The sequence below is a fragment of the Megalobrama amblycephala genome, linkage group LG15, assembly GCF_018812025.1.
Source record: "Megalobrama amblycephala isolate DHTTF-2021 linkage group LG15, ASM1881202v1, whole genome shotgun sequence".
Lineage (NCBI taxonomy): Eukaryota > Metazoa > Chordata > Actinopteri > Cypriniformes > Xenocyprididae > Megalobrama > Megalobrama amblycephala.
This window is the reverse complement of record NC_063058.1, coordinates 2,026,033-2,044,011: the sequence shown is the minus strand read 5'-3', so window position 1 is coordinate 2,044,011 and position 17,979 is coordinate 2,026,033. Positions and strand designations below refer to the sequence as shown.

The following is a 17,979-nucleotide window of genomic DNA, read 5'->3' as shown; positions in this document are numbered from 1 at the left end:
GACATTATTTTCATTTTTGGGTGAACTAACCCTTTAAGACACTGTCTGAACTTTATGGCTGTGTTTGTACAACTGGCCCGTCTTATGAATGTGATTTTAGCCCATCTTACCAATTAAAAAATACTATAGTAATTTATAGTACGTGTTTTTGAACCATACTATAGTAAAGTACTTGATTTCATTTGTTGTGATAATTCTATATTTGCTGTGGTAATATAACATCTATAACAATATAAACAAGTTACTTTACCCAACTGTACTACGTTTTCTACAACTATAGTATATTATACTACAATACTACAGTTTACTGTAGTAAAAACTATAGTACAGTATTTATTACAGTTCACTAAAGTTATACTGCAGCATCCATTCACAAATTGTTGTAAATACTATAATATATACAGTATACTACAATTTACTATAGTAAATACTATAGTATTTTTCTTGTTTTATAACCCCTTATACTGCCTGATTCACCATTTTAGAAAAGAGCCAAAAGTAGACGATTATTGTAAACAATATGAGGTGAAACAGTATGTTTGGCTTCACAGAGAGACTGCATTAACTCTCATGAACACTTTTTATCTTATATTATATAAACGTCAGGACTCCGGCGCTGTGGTGACGCGCGCTCTGTGGCTCCTGTGATTGGCTGACGACACAGGCGCTCATAGCTATTGGCTGCTGGCCGCTCTGTCGCGAGCGCGCGGGTTTGCGCGGGTCAGAGGAGGAAGATGTCTGCTCTGCTCCAGTGTGTTTAGTGTGTAACGTTAGTGTAACTGCGCGGGGATCGAGCTGATCGAGTGAGATTATCTCAGCATGTTCAGCGCCACATCAGACACGGAGCGGCCGACACACTCCTGCTCCATCACTGCTCTGCTCGGTGAGACACGATCATCCGGCGATAAATCACCATAATCTCTCAAACTGTCGACATTATGACACACTGAAGTCATGTTTATGAGATCAAAGTCGACATAACTGACAGAAATGTAAAAGTTATGACATATAAAGTCATATTTACTAGATGAAAAGTCATGATATTACATTAAAAAGTCGAAAGTACAACATACAAAGCCATATTTATGGACAAAAAGTTGAAATTGACATATTAGCCATATTTATGAGATGAAAAGTCAAAATTATGATATACTAACTCATAATTATTACATAAAAAGTCATAACTGACATAAATGTTAAAGTTATGACATATAAAGTCATATTTTCTAGATGAAAAGTCATGATATTACATTAAAAAGTCGAAAGTACGACATACAAAGCCATATTTATGGACAAAAAGTTGAAATTGACATATTAGCCATATTTATGAGATGAAAAGTCAAAATTATGATATACTAACTCATAATTATTACATAAAAAGTCATAACTGACATAAATGTTAAAGTTATGACATATAAAGTCATATTTTCTAGATGAAAAGTCATGATATTACATTAAAAAGTCGAAAGTACGACATACAAAGCCATATTTATGGACAAAAAGTTGAAATTGACATATTAGCCATATTTATGAGATGAAAAGTCAAAATTATGATATACTAACTCATAATTATTACATTAAAAGGTCATAACTACATAAAAGTAAAAGTTATAGGTCATATTTACTAGATGAAATTATGATATTACGTAAAAAAAATCTAAAGACATATAAAGCCATATTTATGGATGAAAAGTTGAAATTATGACATACCAAATTGAAGTTATGACATATAAAGTCATATTTATGGGATGAAAAGTGAAAATTATGATATACTAAGTCATAATTTTTACATTTAAAAACTCATAACTGACATAAATGTAAAAGTTATGACATATAAAGTCATATTTACTAGATGAAAAGCCAAAATTATGATATTACATTAAAAAAAATGGAATGTCATAAACAATAATTAAAAACTCGAAAGTATGACATACAAAGCCATATTTATGAATGAAAAGTTGACATACTAACTCATAATTATTACATTAAAAAGTAATGACTGTGACATAAAATTAGAAGTTGACAATTAAAGGCATATTTATGAGACTATGAGATTATTACATTAAAAAGTTGAAATTATGACAGCCTACAAAGCCATATTTATGGGCGAAAAGTCAAAATTATAATATACTTAGTCATTATTACATTTAAAAGTCATAATTATGAGAACAGTTGAAATTCAAAAGTCATATTTTTGATGTTTTAATCTCATTCTCATGTCACATAATAATCACTAAGATTCACCAAAGCATGATTTTGTTTTCTCGCGTGTCAGAAACAGGTTTTCATATATTCCTGTATTTATTTACACAGACACACATGTAGTCATCATAACGATCATCAGCTGTTTCTCATTTTCCAGCACGTTCAGCGGCGCAGTGAGTGAATATGAAGTGATTGTTGGTTGATTTGTTTGTCCAGCGCACAGATCTCTGAAGAGACGCAGAGGAGACGAGCAGCGGCTGCAGGAGTCCTGTGTGGATCTGCTGACGAGACACCAGAACCCGTCTGCGCTGCTGCTGGAGATCACAGTGAGTCTGAGACCGGCACACGCCGCACCGATATCATTCAATACAACTGATTCATTCTGTCATTCACAGTCACACGGCGAGGCCCGAGACGTCAGCTGTGACGGACTCAACGCAGACATCCAGACGTCTGTTCTGGGTGAGATGCCTTCAGTCGTCACACACTAGAGCTTCATGATGTGAACGTCAGTGTTTGTGATGCTTGTCTTGATGTGTGTCGATCAGAGGACGAGCTGCGGAGGCGATCGGAGCAGATGCAGGTTCCGGTCGGGCTGCTGGCCGTCAGAGTTTTGTCTGGAAACATCCGGGATCTGATCGCACACACGGACGCTAACACGCATCGTGTGCTGCTGAGCGCTGAACAGAGAGTATGTTGTGTGAAGGACAGTCTGATACACCTGACTCGTTTGAGATCCTGAAGTGTGTGTTTATCATTCTCAGACTGACGTGTGTGCGTTAGTGAAGTCCGCTCGAGCGCTGATGTCTGCTGGGGTATTCAGCCCTGAACTCTTCTGGCAGGAATACTTGAAGCTGCAGGTGTGTGTGTTTGTAAAAGTTGACATCACTGTTTCAGATGCAGTAGTAACATGAATGAGATTAAATCTCTTTTTCTGTTGCTCACACAGCCTGTGCTGGAGGTGACGTATCATCTGCACACACACAACATCCTCACGCTGGACTTCATGCTGGACAGGTATCAGTCATGACCTCACCTACACTCGTGTGCGCGACCGTCAGTCACTCCGCAGGCTGATCATGTGATGTTTCTGATGTCGTGTTCAGAGATGCAGCAGCTGTGACCTCGTGGATCACGGATCAGCTCAAAGCTTTATGTGTTTCCATGACAACTGCAGCGGATGAACAACACATGCACCATCAGATTCTCTCCAGTAAGAAGTTTCCTCCTCTCCGTCGCACATCACTGCTTCACACCTGTTCAGTGTGCTTTATTAAGCACTATTTAGTGTGCTTCATCATGTTTTACATCAGAATTGCCAAAGCATTGCATATAAATATACAGATAAACTCTACCAACTGAAAATAGTGCAAAGCAACATACTGTAGATAAATTAATAACAGGAATACAAAATACAGTGTACTTGCTAAAGATAAAAGGGATGATGTTTAATTAATAAAGGTCCAAAACCAGCTGGTTGTGTTTCCCATCATGCCGAGCTGCAGTGAGGTTGTGTTGTTGTGTTCAGCTGTCGTGTGTGTCCTGGTGCGGAGGGCCTTTGAAGACTCCTGTCACAAGCTCTCTGAGACCTGCGGCTCGGTTCTGGACGCCATGATGTCCTGTAAGTCTGGTTACTGTGCGTTTGTGTCCTGTAGAGTCTTGTAGTGTGTTATATTTTCAAGAATATTATAAAATAATGAGTGTATAATGATTTTCCCTGCACCTGTTATGAGCTGTATGATAATAATGATGTGTTTTCTGCTCAGGGCTGCTGGATTCAGTGAGTGAGAGAGGCTCTGAGACGTCAGCCGCTGCGCTCTGGTAAATATCAAGTCAGAAATAGTTCAGTGAAGGTGAAGGTCGGAGGATTGGAGGTGATCAATGATTACGGCTCATTCCATGTCAAATCAAACTGTTTTTTTATCTTCGTTATTATTTGTTGCTGAGATGTTTAAGAAGTCATGTGTGGCTATGTTTCGAAAGTAACTGTTTTTAATGTATTTTTGTTTTTGTTTTTAAAGGATTAGTTCACTTTCAAATTAAAATTTCCTGATAATTTACTCACCCCCATGTCATCCAAGATGTTCATGTCTTTCTTTCTTCAGTTGAAAAGAAATGAAGGTTTTTGATGAAAACATTACAGTGTTTCCCACAGGTTTGAAATATACTTGCGGTGGTAGCCGGGTGAAAAATCCTCCTATTACCCACGGCACAAAAATGGTCTACTACATGTGACAAACAAACAATGTGTGATTTTAAACAGTATTTTTATTTATTGAAATTAATTTTAATAAAATAACATATTACATTAATTACATACTAATATTATGCATTGTAAATTATGCAAAATTACAGCATTTAAATGGTTCACCTTTTCCTTTGTTCTCCTTGATGTCATATAGTGTCTCTCTTAGTGAATGGGACACAGATTTTACTAGTAAAATTTATAAAATGAATAATATATGTGTCAAATAATGTTCTTAGTCTTTTCTTCATGTGAGGGAGACTACAATAATTTACTATGAATTAAAAATGGAAATCAAATTAAATACAATTTATTGTGTAATCAAAATACCAATAATGCCCAAAAGAAAAAGAAAAAACTTAGCGTGTGACTTTTAATTATAAACAAGCCCGAAATACACCGGGACTCTTATTTTGAAATGTCTGTACTATTGCAGGCTGATCCTTCAGATTCTGACAATCGTCTAAAACATTTTATATAAAGGCCATAAAGTAGACTTTGTAATAATTCATCAAGTTGAGTTCATTAGCAATCGCTTGGCATAAATCTGCGCTTTTCATTGATTGAGAATCACTTTGAAGCAGTTTTGCGCGAGCTTGTAGAACGTGCAACAGCGCGCCCTTGTGACTTTGCAAAATGCAGCGCCTGTTTGAATGTTAGCGGGAGTAAACAGTTCTGACGCACACGTAACGAGCAGGTTCGAAACGACTAGTTATTCGATCGCGGATGGTTTCATTATCTTGGGCGGATATAAAACGATTGGTCATTTTCTAAAAAAAAATAATAAAATTATAACGTTTTAACCATAAATGCTCATCTTGAACTAGCTTTGAAATAGTTTGAACTAAAGTTTGAACTAAATTGTCATATACAATATGCTAGTGCAAGTATATAACAAGTAGTTCAAACTTTGACCTGAGGAGGGCAGTAATACACTTATCAGTGTCTACACTGCTGGAATTCTAATAGAGAAGAAGAAGAGAGCTAGTTCAAGATGAGCCTTTATGGTTAAAATGTATAAAATTTTAATTTTTTTTTAGAAAATGACCAATCATTTCACTACATAAGACTCTTATTCCTCGTCTGGTATCATTTAAAGCCCTTTGAAGCTGCACTGAAACTGTAATTTTGACCTTCAACCGTTTGGGCTCCATTGAAGTCCACTATATGGAGAAAAATCCTGGAATGGTTTCATCAAAAACTTTCATTTCTTTTCAACTGAAGAAAGAAAGACATGAACATCTTGGATGACATGGGGGTGAGTAAATTATCAGGAAATTTAATTCGAAAGTGAACTAATCCTTTAACACAATTATGTTACGCTTTTTGAAAGAGTCACATTTGTCTTCTTCTGAACTCCAGTGCTGCAACTCTGAAAATCTTGATTTCTGAAATTCCAGTTTCTTGGTAGTTTATGGTAAAAAAAAAATAAAATCCTAAAAAATAAAATAAAATAAAATAAAAAATCCAGGATTTTTTCATTTATTTAACTAATAAGTAAAATTTCTCTTCATTTTAGGAGTTGTGGTTACCGATGAATATTTAATAAATGTTTTGCTAATAAATCTGCATCCACTTCAGAGTTGGTCGTCCGTATGGATTTTTGCTTTCAGATGCATTAATATTTAATCTCTGAAAATCAATAATCCATTCTGGGAAGCTGTGGTGGATTGAGATGGAGTGACTCCTGCATTATTCAGATGTATTTGCTGGTGTTTCCCCCGTGTGATCTCTGTAATGGATCTTCATGTTTGTTGTGATTAGGGTTCAGGTGTTCGACGCCTCAGTGTTCGGTGTGTGCGTTTCTGAAGACACACTGCAGCGCTTCTTCACACACTCGCTCATGCGTGTTCTTACACACCAACCCGTCTTTAAAGGTGAGACTTCTGGGAGTTTTCACATGTTACGGTATGAGTTTTAGAAACAAAACAGTTGAGTGAGTGTTTCAATGACTCACTCTTGAAGACAGTCACTGGTTTGTGTGATTTGTGATGATCTGTATAGCGGTTTAAAGGGTGTGTAATTGTGATTTGTGTAGTGTCAGATGCCATCGCTATACAGAGTGAATGGACCTTTGCTAAAACCCTTCCGTTACTGACGGCTCTCTTCCGTAAGGTAAATGACTTTTAATGCACTTTGAGCTCATTATTTACACACACAGTAACCTGAGCTTATTGATTAAGTGTCATTCACCTTCACGAGCTCATTGAGAAACGGAAGAAAATTTCTGTGAATTCAGCCCATGGTCATGATGAAGCTCTTCTCTTCCTGCCTAATCTGACCCAGAGTAACACCTGTGTGTGTGTGTGTCAGATCTGTGTGGTCTTCAGTGTGGAGTGTGTGTTGAATCAGCTGCAGCAGGTCTTGGAGACTCATGAGGTGAACTGGCGTCACATCCTCTCGTGTCTGTCTCATCTGCTGGTCCATCACTCGCAGACGCAGAGCCTCCTCACAGGTACAGGATCTTCATCCTCTGATGAATGAACACTGAGAGAGTCATGACACCTGCCTCTGTCTGTGCTCAGATCTGCTGTCCAGGCTGCTGAGATCAGCGTTCGACGGCTACGACCTGGAGAAGATGATCACGGTGTTCCTGCTGGCCCGTCAGGCGTCTCTCGAGGGACCCGCCGTCTTTCCCTCCTACAGCGACTGGTTTAAAGTCGGTCATTGTGTCCAAACGCTCTCAAATTAATGACATCTGATGTTCTTGTGCTTTCTTAATTTAACGCTGATTCTCTGTTTCAGTTGTCTCTTGGTGGATCTAGCAGCTTTCACGCTAAAAGCAGGAAGTCCACGGTGTTTCTCCTGAAGTTCCTGTCAGATCTGGTTCCCTTTGAACCGCCACAGTATCTGAAGGTCAGACACACGCTCAGCGTTTCTGCGCTCTAAATACTAATTGCTGTACTTGAATGTCAAAAACTGTGATGTCGTCTTCAGGTTCATGTCATGCATCCTCCGTACGTCGGAGGAAAGTATCGCTCTCTCCTGCAGGAGTACGTCACGCTAGCCAAGACACGCCTGAGAGATCTGAAGGTCTGAGAGCGTCCCTGCTGACTTTCACCGAGTGAATGGATGTGTTTCTGCGGGACTGACTCTAGTGTGTGTGTGTGTGTGTGTCAGGTGTCGCTGGAGGAGACGAGCATCTTTGAGGTGGTGAACGGCTCCGCCGGTGCGACTGAAGTAAGTCATGTGGCCCGTGTGAATGCTGCTTCTGTTTGCCTCTTATATATGATTTGATTTGAAACTGAAATGCTGACTCTAGAATTGGAATATAATTTAAATGTGTAAATTCAGGCTCTGTTGACGGGACTAAACTGCTGTACTTTGTCAATGTGTTTTCAGAGTCCAGCGCAGCAGGATGTGGAGAAGGCCGTAACTCTCTTCATGAGCACCAATAAGATCCCAGCGACCGTGATAGAGGCCAGGTGCTGTCACACACACACACACACACACACACTGCTGAAACTCTATTCTGATGGCGTTTTCCATGTCTTCAGTATTTTTAGGAGGCCGTATTTCCTGTCCCGTTTCCTGCCTGCTCTCCTCTCTCCGCGTGCGGTCAGTATCATCGTCTCTCAGTCTCTATATATCCGGTGTTTTCCCTACATGACCTCCAGCGTCGCTCGCAGTGAGCTCAGGTTAACTCAGGCTCTCGGAGGGAGATGTCTGAACACTCGCAGTAGGTGATGTTGAACTGCTTTTCTTCATTGCAGCTTCCTGTGAAGTCAGATGCCAGAATGACCTTCATTGAGGCCTTGAGGAAGTAGGTTTCACACTGTTTTGGTAAATATTAAAGTAAAGTAAATCAGTGTAATTCTTTTAAATAGTTTTTATATGAAGGTTTTGTTGTTTGTTTAAATGTGTAGGGCAGATAAGATCCCGGCCGCCCTCTACACGTCATACACAGACTCCTGTCAGAGAGAGACGTACCGACAGAAACAAGGTGCTTCACCACGTCATGTCCGTCTCCTCCATGATTTAAAAGACAAAAATAATCATTATAGTTTTAAAGAAATTATAACTTGTGCTACATATGTGTGCAAATGAGTGTTTTTGTCATTACAAAACATTCCCAGCTTCAGTCACACCAAGCAGCTGAGATTACAAGAACACCTGAGCGTTTGTCTTGGGAACACTTTACAGTATTAGTTAACATTGGTTAATGCATTGATCAACAGAGAGCAATGCATTTGTTACGATATCTATTAATCTTTGTTAATGTTAGATAATAAAAACACAACTGTTCATTGTTAGTTCATGTTCGTCAGATCCATTCAATAATGCCAACAGGTGTGACTTTTGATTTCAGTAATGTATTAGTTAAATGTTGAAATTAACATAACATTATAGATTAATAAATAAACAAAGTAATGTTGTTAGACACACTTGTGTGAAGTGAAAAGAGGCCATGTGGTTTGTTGTGTGTCATTAAGTTGTATATATATGTGTGTGTGTGTGTTTGTGTGTGTTAGGTGTGGGTGAGTCCAGTGAGGACGATCACCTGATGATTCTGCGCGAGCAGTTCCTTCACCTGAGGAGAATGATGACCGACGGGGCTGCTGACGGCGGTAAACACACACACACACACACCTCAACACACTGATGGAGCCTCTGGCAGCGGTAAACACACTCAAAGCCTGCTGTCCCTCTCGTGTCGTGCCAGATGTTCGCGCTCAGCTGTCCAGGATCTCTCTGACTTTGAGGAACATGCATCCTGATGAAGAGACAGGAAGTGATGTCATCACGCTGAACCTGGATTCGCCTGATTCAACGCACGCTGCCGTATGAGCTCAGATTCAAGCTGTTGTCTGTGTGCAGATCCTTCAGAAATCATTCACAGCTCGTCGCCGGCTGATGGAAGTCTCCAGAAGTGGCAGTAAATGCACATTAATCAATAAAGGCGACGCTTTTGCAGTGTAATTGGACTAAAGCTGTGCTTATCTTGTTCTCCTTATCTTTCTTCTTTGAATCATTATGATCATTATCAGTCATTAGGTTTGGCACAAATTCAGTGCAAACATCTAGACCATAAACGCTCTTATTGTCCTACAGGTCAATGACCCAAACACAGGAAATCACATGAAGAAATGAGTGAATCAATGAAATTAAACCCCAGTTAATGTCATCTCTTTGTTCCAGTTGCCAATATATGCATTATGCACTGTTACAGTATGTATTCATGATGGTTTAAACTCATCATAGGCGTTGAAGCCTCTAAAAAACTGTCTGAGCAGATCCAAATCTGACCGATGTGTTTTAAATCCAGAACTTTATCATTGAGCGATTGAACAGAGATGAGCTGATGGCTGCGGATGTTTTCTGAATGAGCTGCACATCTGATTAATTTCACATTAAAGATGATAGATGTGTTATTAAAGCCTCACTTTTTCCTTCAGGTCGCTAATCTGATTTTGCAGAGCTTCTGTCTGTGTTTGCTGGATGCTTCCAGAATCAGCCCTCCTAACAGGTACGACACACACGTCATCATCTGCCTGTACTGAAAACCTCTAAGCCGGAGGCCGGAGGGCGCTCTGTGCACATTTAGTCCACAGTTGACTCGTTAGAAGAACAGGCATATCATGTGACATTCCAGGAACTAACAGAGGCTTCCAGAGATCACTATAATCATGGCTATAACATGCAGATAAACACTTTTCAAGACAATAAATACACGATTGAGACGATGTATGCATGGATTGCCTCAGTATTTGCGTCTGAATAGCGCTGGCTCCGTGGGCGTGGCCGCATTAGCGGATAATGAGCTGAATCACGGACTTCTGACATGTGTCTTTTTTCATTCAGATTACATAAACAGAGAATTTTTGTTTTCGATTTGACTTACACGATTTAAAACCTGACATTTCAACGTTTCTTTATACATAAGTCTCATTTTTTTGTGATTAGTATTCACTAAGTTACAGTTCATTTTCTGAGAACGATCAGATTGGACTTTGTTCAGATTAAAATGGTGTATAACTCATAATTATATGTGCAACATCGACGAGTATTTTGAGTCTATTTCACACTGATATGAAAAAAAGCAAGGTGGTATCGCCGGCGTGACCGCTGACCTCTGAGTGTTAAGTAAAATTGTGTGTAAAAAATGTTTTAAAATCCTTTTCCAGTAAATATCGGACAGCTGGAGTTGAAACAGTTGATTATGTAGTTGTGAGTGAGCGGTGATGTTGTTCTCAGGCAGGGTTCGTGGCCCGCTGTCTTTGTGAAGGTTCTGTTGGGTCACAGATGGCTCGTCTCAGCCCTGATACACAGACTGTGGGATCTGCTTCAGCACCAGGTATCCATTGTGTCCATTGTGTGTGTTTCATCATTATCTCCGTGTGCGTGTGTCTAACGCTGTGTGTTGTAGGTCGAGGCTCTGAGCGCCACTCACGTGTTGGGTTTGGCGGCGCTGCAGGTGGAGCTGCATCACTGCAGACACGCGTGTCCTCGGGTGCAGCTGACGGGCTCGTCTGCGGTCGCTCTCTCTGTGTCCCAGTGTGTCTGTGAGGCTCTGATCTGCTCCACACGCTCACACATGGCCCTCTGCCTCAGGTCTGACTCCTCAAACATCAGCTACACTCATAGCCATTCTGCTCCTGACTGATAATAGGACTACACAAGATAAATTTCACTTTAATGATTAACATATTAACAAAACACGAATACATATTGAATCTTCCGGCACTGAGTGCTGGGATAACAGACAGAGGAGTGAATTGGCTAAATTATCATTACATGCATGTACAGAACAAGACGGGCTCCTGAAAATGTGATGTTTGACAGTGCTACCCATTAGAAATGCATTATATATCAGTGTATTATTGGTCCATTAAGAAAATTAGGTTATTAAAGCTCATAAATGATGGATTATTTCCTCTGGTTGAACACGCTGCTGGCCATTAGGGTTTTTTATTGATGACGCATCAGCAGATCATGTGATTTAGAAGAGTTCATGTTAAAGTAGGCTACATTTAGTAAATGATTTTGGGAATAGAAAGATCTTGATGTTTCCTCGCAGTTTCCTTGTTTTATGCAGTTAAGGTTTTAAAATAAAATGGTTGTCCACTGTATTTGTTTGCTATTTGTATTTGGGCTCAGAAAAATGTATATTAAGATTTAGATTTATTGCCCAATGTATCAGTTATTGGCTTCCAAATATAGAGAATTATTGGTATCTGCCAGTTTTCCATATCAGTGAATTTATCAGCCAATATATCAGTTTTCAGCTTCCAAATATAAAGAATTATCGGTTAGCTGTGCCTGACAAATTTCAATATCGGTGCATTTATCGGCCAATAGATCAGTTATTGGCTTCCAAATAAAAAATTTTGGCGGTATCTGCCAAATTTCCATATAAATTTATTTTTTGTCCAATATATCAGTTATCGGCTTCCAAATATAAAGAATAATCGGTTAGCTATATCGGCCAAATTTCCATATTGTTTTATTTATTGGCCAATATATCAGTTATCAGCTTCCAAATATAAAGAATAATCGGTTAGCTGTATCTGCCACATTTCCGTGTCAGTACATTTTTAGTAAATATATCAGTTATCGGCTTCCAAATGTAAAAAACAAAACAAACAAAAAAACGGTATCTGCCAAATTTCCATATCAGTGCATTTATCGGCCTCCAAATATAAAGAATTATCGGTTAACTGTATCAGCAAAATTTCCATATCAGTGCATTTATTGGCCAATAAATCAGTTTTCAGCTTCCAAATTTAAAGAATTAATATATCAGTTATCGGCTTCCAAATGTAAAAAAATAAATAAATAAAAAAATTGGTATCTGCCAAATTTCCATATCAGTGCATTTATCGGCCTCCAAATATAAAGAATTATCGGGTAGCTGTATCAGCAAAATTTCAATATCGGTGCATTTACCGGCCAATAGATCAGTTATTGGCTTCCAAATATAAAATTTTTGGCGGTATCTGCCAAATTTTCATATTAATTTATTTTTTGGCCAATATATCAGTTATCGGCTTCCAAAAATAAAGAATAATCGGTTAGCTGTATCTGCCAAATTTCCGTGTCAGTGCATTTTTAGCGAATATATCAGTTTTCAGCTTCCAAATTTAAAGAATTAATATATCAGTTATCGGCTTCCAAATGAAAAAAAAAAAAAATCGTTATCTGCCAAATTTCCATATCAGTGCATTTATCGGCCTCCAAATATAAAGAATTATCGGTTAGCTGTGTCAGCAAAATTTCCATATCAGTGCATTTATTGGCCAATATATCAGTTTTCAGCTTCCAAATTTAAAGAATTAATATATCAGTTATCGGCTTCCAAATGTAAAAAAAAAAAAAAATCGGTATCTGCCAAATTTCCATATCAGTGCATTTATCGGCCTCCAAATATAAAGAATTATCGGTTAGCTGTATCTGCCAAATTTCCATATCAATGCATTTTTAGCCAATATATCTGTTATCAGCTTCCAAATGTAAAAAAAATAAATAAATTTATCGGTATCTGCCAAATTTTCATATCAGTGCATTTCTCGGCCTCCAAATATAAAGATTTATCGGTTACCTGTATCAGCCAAATTTACATATTGGTGCATCTATTGGCCAATATATCAGTTATCTGTTTCCAAATATAAAGAATTATTGGTTAGCTGTATTGGCCAAATTTCCATATCAGGTGCATTTATTGGCTAATATATCAGTTATCGGCTCCCAAATATAATGTCCACATATATAAGCACTTCTGGGCTTGTTTTTTGGGATCTTCTCATAAAGCAAGCCACTTTATGGAGTTTATTAAAGTGGGCAGTTGTGAGTCATGATGGTTGGATCTTATTTGCAACGTTTTAAGGTTTATTTTGGGCTTGTTTTTGTTTGCTGTTTTTCCTAGCAATAGCTTGAAAGATAGAGACATATACCTGATGCGTGTTAAATATGTTAAATAAAAACTAGATTACCAAAAAGACAAACGCACACCGTCCAAGGTGCAGGTCAAGAGGGATAAATCTATCTGAATGAGATCTGACCGCACACTCACTTATATCTTTGGTTGGATAATAAAGTATTTGCAAGTGAGTGTGCGGTCAAATCTCATTCATAAAAATACGTCAACTAGTTCATTTCTACAACAACAATTAGATCATTTCAGTTTAAATTACAAGAATTACTTTTTAACCATTTAACTTGATAGTGTCTGATTAAAAATCTTTCTGTTGTTTAAGGGTTTACCAGGTATTGATTTGCATCCCTAGCGTAGTGCTTGTGTCTGTGAGGTCTGATGGCTGGTTATGCGTGTATGTGTTGTGTGTATCTTCAGGTTGTGTGTGGCCGTTCTGTCTTACGGGCTGTGCAGAGCCAACGCTCAGTCAGAGGATCTGCAGAACTTCGTCCCAGAAACACTTTATAAAAAGGTACAAAAGCGGTTAGGTGTTAATGTTGATTGTCACTCACTCATCTGATCTTCAGACTGAAGATATATTAATGTCCATGTGTGTTCTCAGGCTCAGTATGTGATGGCCAGACTCGTCCCAGAGACCCGAGCGCACATGAGCGATGAAGACACGTCTGATACCTACTCAGATGTTTCTGATCTCACTGGGCGAGTGAAGGACTCGGCTGTGGCTCTGTGGAGAAACGCACAGATCCGAATCCCTGAAGAAACTGCCTCAGTATCAGGTACTTACAGAGCCTCATGCTTTCAGTTGACGGTGAACGTGCTGAGATGGTTTGATTATAATCTCGTTGTTTCATCAGCTCTCTTTCTCTGAGTGGCTCTCAGCTGAACTTCAGGTTCAACGGAGCCAAGATGCACTGGCAGATCCAGAGAGGTACAGCAGTACACATCCACAACACATGGCATGCGGGGAAATCATTGCTCCCAGATGTACTATAACACAGGTTTAGTCTTTCTCTGTGGAACTGATTAATCGTAGGCCTTATTGATCTGAGCTCATGCACCTCCTACAATCAATCAGTTCCTAAAAGAAATGCAAAACCTGTGCTAACTGAAATAACACAAGTGGCTTAAAAGATACAATCCAAGATTTGACAATCATCAGCAATTTTTTTTTGAAGACCAGTCATTTTTGATGGGGAACACCAAATTAGGTCCCTGCAACATCTGTATAGCAAAACTTCAGATGTAATTTTTTATTAGATTTGGTATGAAAACAATAAAAGTCTAGGAACCTTATATTTGCATATAATAAATAGTAGTAGCAGAAATAGTTGATTGGAACACTTTTTTCTGAGCCATGTTGATGTGAAGCCCTTTAATCCTGGATGTCAGTCTGAGGCAGGCGTGGTGTGTGTTTGATTCAGGCAGGAGTACGAGCAGTGGGCGTGTGAACAGTATTATATGCACATGTCTACACATGATGGAGGATGTGAAGGAGACATGACGCAGATCTGCGGTCACATCATCACTGCTGTTCTAGACCAGCACACAGCGTAAGTGACTCACATGGGTTTCAGAGTGATCAGTCGTACTTCACCTAATGTGTGTGTGTGTCTCTGTAGGTCACGAACAGGAGACAGTTCCCATGAACACACAGACAGCTGTCTGCCTGACCTGCTGTCGCTCTTACAGGTGCCGCTCGATTTCACTCATTCTCTAGATTTCTGACCTCAGAGGCCCTTGAAGTGGTTCTGTTATGCAAAAACATTACTAAAGCCACAAACCAGACATGCCCACATGATGCTTGTCCTCCTGTTGCTGTTGTGTTTCTGAGGTTGAGCAACATGTGGCTAAGCCGTTTATAGCAGGAGTCACGTAACTGTGCCGTTATAAGACATGATGAAAACTGCACTTTAGCTCAAAGTACACTCATTCACTCTTCAGAGACACATGTACTGTTTATATAAGGCCATCTGTGTCCGAAAGGATTTTTATCATGAAGATCATCCATCTGGATCTGCTCTCTCTGTAGGCGTTACTGTACGAAGTGGTGGTCACTCAGCACTGCGCATCAGATGAGACGGGTCACTTCCTCTGGGACCTGATTGACAGCAGGTGCTCGGTAACCCCTGACTCTGACAGCATCGGACAGGAGCTGAAATATCAGCAAACGCTTCATAACGTCAGCCGGTACGACTCCTGACACATGTGTACAGCTGTGAGATCTGTGCTGTGATGATGGGTGATGTTCATGTCTGTCAGGGTTCTTGTGCTGCTTCCTGCTGTCCTGCTGGTGAGCGTCAGAACAGACCGGAAAACCCTGGACTGCCATCGGATGATCGAACACATCAGTCATGTTCAGGTCTCCAGCATCACCTCAGCGTAACACTCATGATCTGTGATGTGATGTTGAGGCGTGTGAGTTATGTGTGATTTGTGTTTGTCTCTCAGAGGAGGGCGTGTTGTTCTGCTGGTCTGCTGTCTTTCAATCTCACGACTCACTTCCTCAAAGTAAGTGGCAAAATCTAAGGACAAACGGCATCACTTACATAGTTTCTTGTGCACCATGTTGAAACGGTTCAAATCAAAATATTTTCAATATAAGGCTACGCCTAGATTGATATGAAAATGCATCATGGCCCTGATGTGTGTTGTGTTTCAGGCGGTCATGAGTGGCAGCGTGAGCTGTGCTGGTCCTGCTGACGCAGTGAACGCGTGTCTGTCTGAGTTCAGCGCTCAGTGTCCACTTCTGCTGCTGTCTGCTGCGGTAAAGCATCTGTCCTTTAGAGCACTTCTGTCTGTGACGCGTCTGGACGTCTGAGCGTGACCCTGTGTCTGTGAGGCGTCTGGACGTCTGAGCGTGACTCTGTGTCTGTGAGGCGTCTGGACGTCTGAGCGTGACTGTGTGTCTGTGAGGCGTCTGGACGTCTGAGCGTGACTGTGTGTCTGTGAGGCGTCCGGACGTCTGAGCGTGACTGTGTGTCTGTGAGGCGTCTGGACGTCTGTGCGTGACCCTGTGTCTGTGAGGCGTCTAGACGTCTGAGCGTGACTGTGTGTCTGTGAGGCGTCTGGACGTCTGAGCGTGACTGTGTGTCTGTGAGGCGTCTGGACGTCTGTGCGTGACTGTGTGTCTGTGAGGCGTCCGGACGTCTGAGCGTGACTGTGTGTCTGTGAGGCGTCTGGACGTCTGTGCGTGACTGTGTGTCTGTGAGGCGTCTGGACGTCTGAGCGTGACTCTGTGTCTGTGAGGCGTCTGGACGTCTGAGCGTGACAGTGTGTCTGTGAGGCGTCTGGACGTCTGAGCGTGACTGTGTGTCTGTGTGGCGTCCGGACGTCTGTGCGTGACTGTGTGTCTGTGAGGCGTCCGGACGTCTGTGCGTGACTGTGTGTCTGTGAGGCGTCCGGACGTCTGAGCGTGACTGTGTGTCTGTGAGGCGTCTGGACGTCTGTGCGTGACTGTGTGTCTGTGAGGTGTCTGGACGTCTGTGCGTGACCCTGTGTCTGTGAGGCGTCTAGACGTCTGAGCGTGACTGTGTGTCTGTGAGGCGTCTGGACGTCTGAGCGTGACTGTGTGTCTGTGAGGCGTCTGGACGTCTGTGCGTGACCCTGTGTCTGTGAGGCGTCTAGACGTCTGAGCGTGACTGTGTGTCTGTGAGGCGTCCGGACGTCTGAGCGTGACTGTGTGTCTGTGAGGCGTCTGGACGTCTGTGCGTGACTGTGTGTCTGTGAGGTGTCTGGACGTCTGAGCGTGACTGTGTGTCTGTGAGGTGTCTGGACGTCTGAGCGTGACTGTGTGTCTGTGAGGCGTCCGGACGTCTGAGCGTGACTGTGTGTCTGTGAGGCGTCTGGACGTCTGTGCGTGACTGTGTGTCTGTGAGGCGTCTGGACGTCTGAGCGTGACTGTGTGTCTGTGAGGCGTCTGGACGTCTGAGCGTGACTGTGTGTCTGTGAGGCGTCTGGACGTCTGAGCGTGTCTGTGAGGCGTCCGGACGTCTGAGCGTGACTGTGTGTCTGTGAGGCGTCTGGACGTCTGTGCGTGACTGTGTGTCTGTGAGGCGTCCGGACGTCTGAGCGTGACTGTGTGTCTGTGAGGCGTCTGGACGTCTGTGCGTGACTGTGTGTCTGTGAGGTGTCTGGACGTCTGAGCGTGACTGTGTGTCTGTGAGGCGTCCGGACGTCTGTGCGTGACTGTGTGTCTGTGAGGCGTCCGGACGTCTGAGCGTGACTGTGTGTCTGTGAGGCGTCTGGATGTCTGAGCGTGACTGTGTCTGTGAGGCGTCTGGACGTCTGTGCGTGACTGTGTGTGTCTGTGAGGCGTCTGGACGTCTGAGCGTGACTGTGTGTCTGTGAGGTGTCTGGACGTCTGAGCGTGACTGTGTGTCTGTGAGGTGTCTGGACGTCTGAGCGTGACTGTGTGTCTGTGAGGCGTCTGGACGTCTGTGCGTGACTGTGTCTGTGAGGCGTCTGGACGTCTGTGCGTGACTGTGTGTGTCTGTGAGGCGTCTGGACGTCTGAGCGTGACTGTGTGTCTGTGAGGTGTCTGGACGTCTGAGCGTGACTGTGTGTCTGTGAGGCGTCTGGACGTCTGTGCGTGACTGTGTGTCTGTGAGGTGTCTAGACATCTGTGCGTGACTCTGTGTGTGTCTGTGAGGCGTCTGGA

The 17,979-nt window shown here is 41.6% G+C and overlaps 1 protein-coding gene across 1 annotated transcript in view; it reads left to right on the top strand.

Annotated features, from left to right (window-relative positions):
- The first annotated feature begins 694 nt into the window (after positions 1 to 694).
- Positions 695 to 17,979, top strand: part of LOC125247244 (Fanconi anemia group A protein) — a 22,779-nt gene continuing 5,494 nt past the window's right edge. Inside the window, 35 exon segments of the mRNA XM_048158502.1 lie at positions 695 to 883; positions 2,422 to 2,531; positions 2,601 to 2,667; positions 2,754 to 2,896; positions 2,970 to 3,065; positions 3,155 to 3,222; positions 3,312 to 3,418; positions 3,734 to 3,826; positions 3,972 to 4,026; positions 6,215 to 6,327; positions 6,489 to 6,565; positions 6,764 to 6,905; positions 6,976 to 7,109; positions 7,196 to 7,306; positions 7,388 to 7,483; positions 7,571 to 7,630; positions 7,793 to 7,875; positions 7,948 to 8,008; positions 8,164 to 8,213; positions 8,317 to 8,393; positions 8,923 to 9,018; positions 9,114 to 9,232; positions 9,847 to 9,917; positions 10,646 to 10,745; positions 10,818 to 11,002; positions 13,740 to 13,833; positions 13,924 to 14,073; positions 14,075 to 14,098; positions 14,177 to 14,250; positions 14,744 to 14,872; positions 14,942 to 15,011; positions 15,352 to 15,509; positions 15,582 to 15,681; positions 15,771 to 15,830; positions 15,982 to 16,086. Coding sequence (XP_048014459.1) covers positions 820 to 883; positions 2,422 to 2,531; positions 2,601 to 2,667; positions 2,754 to 2,896; positions 2,970 to 3,065; positions 3,155 to 3,222; positions 3,312 to 3,418; positions 3,734 to 3,826; positions 3,972 to 4,026; positions 6,215 to 6,327; positions 6,489 to 6,565; positions 6,764 to 6,905; positions 6,976 to 7,109; positions 7,196 to 7,306; positions 7,388 to 7,483; positions 7,571 to 7,630; positions 7,793 to 7,875; positions 7,948 to 8,008; positions 8,164 to 8,213; positions 8,317 to 8,393; positions 8,923 to 9,018; positions 9,114 to 9,232; positions 9,847 to 9,917; positions 10,646 to 10,745; positions 10,818 to 11,002; positions 13,740 to 13,833; positions 13,924 to 14,073; positions 14,075 to 14,098; positions 14,177 to 14,250; positions 14,744 to 14,872; positions 14,942 to 15,011; positions 15,352 to 15,509; positions 15,582 to 15,681; positions 15,771 to 15,830; positions 15,982 to 16,086 — 3,342 coding nt within the window. The 5' untranslated portion in view covers positions 695 to 819.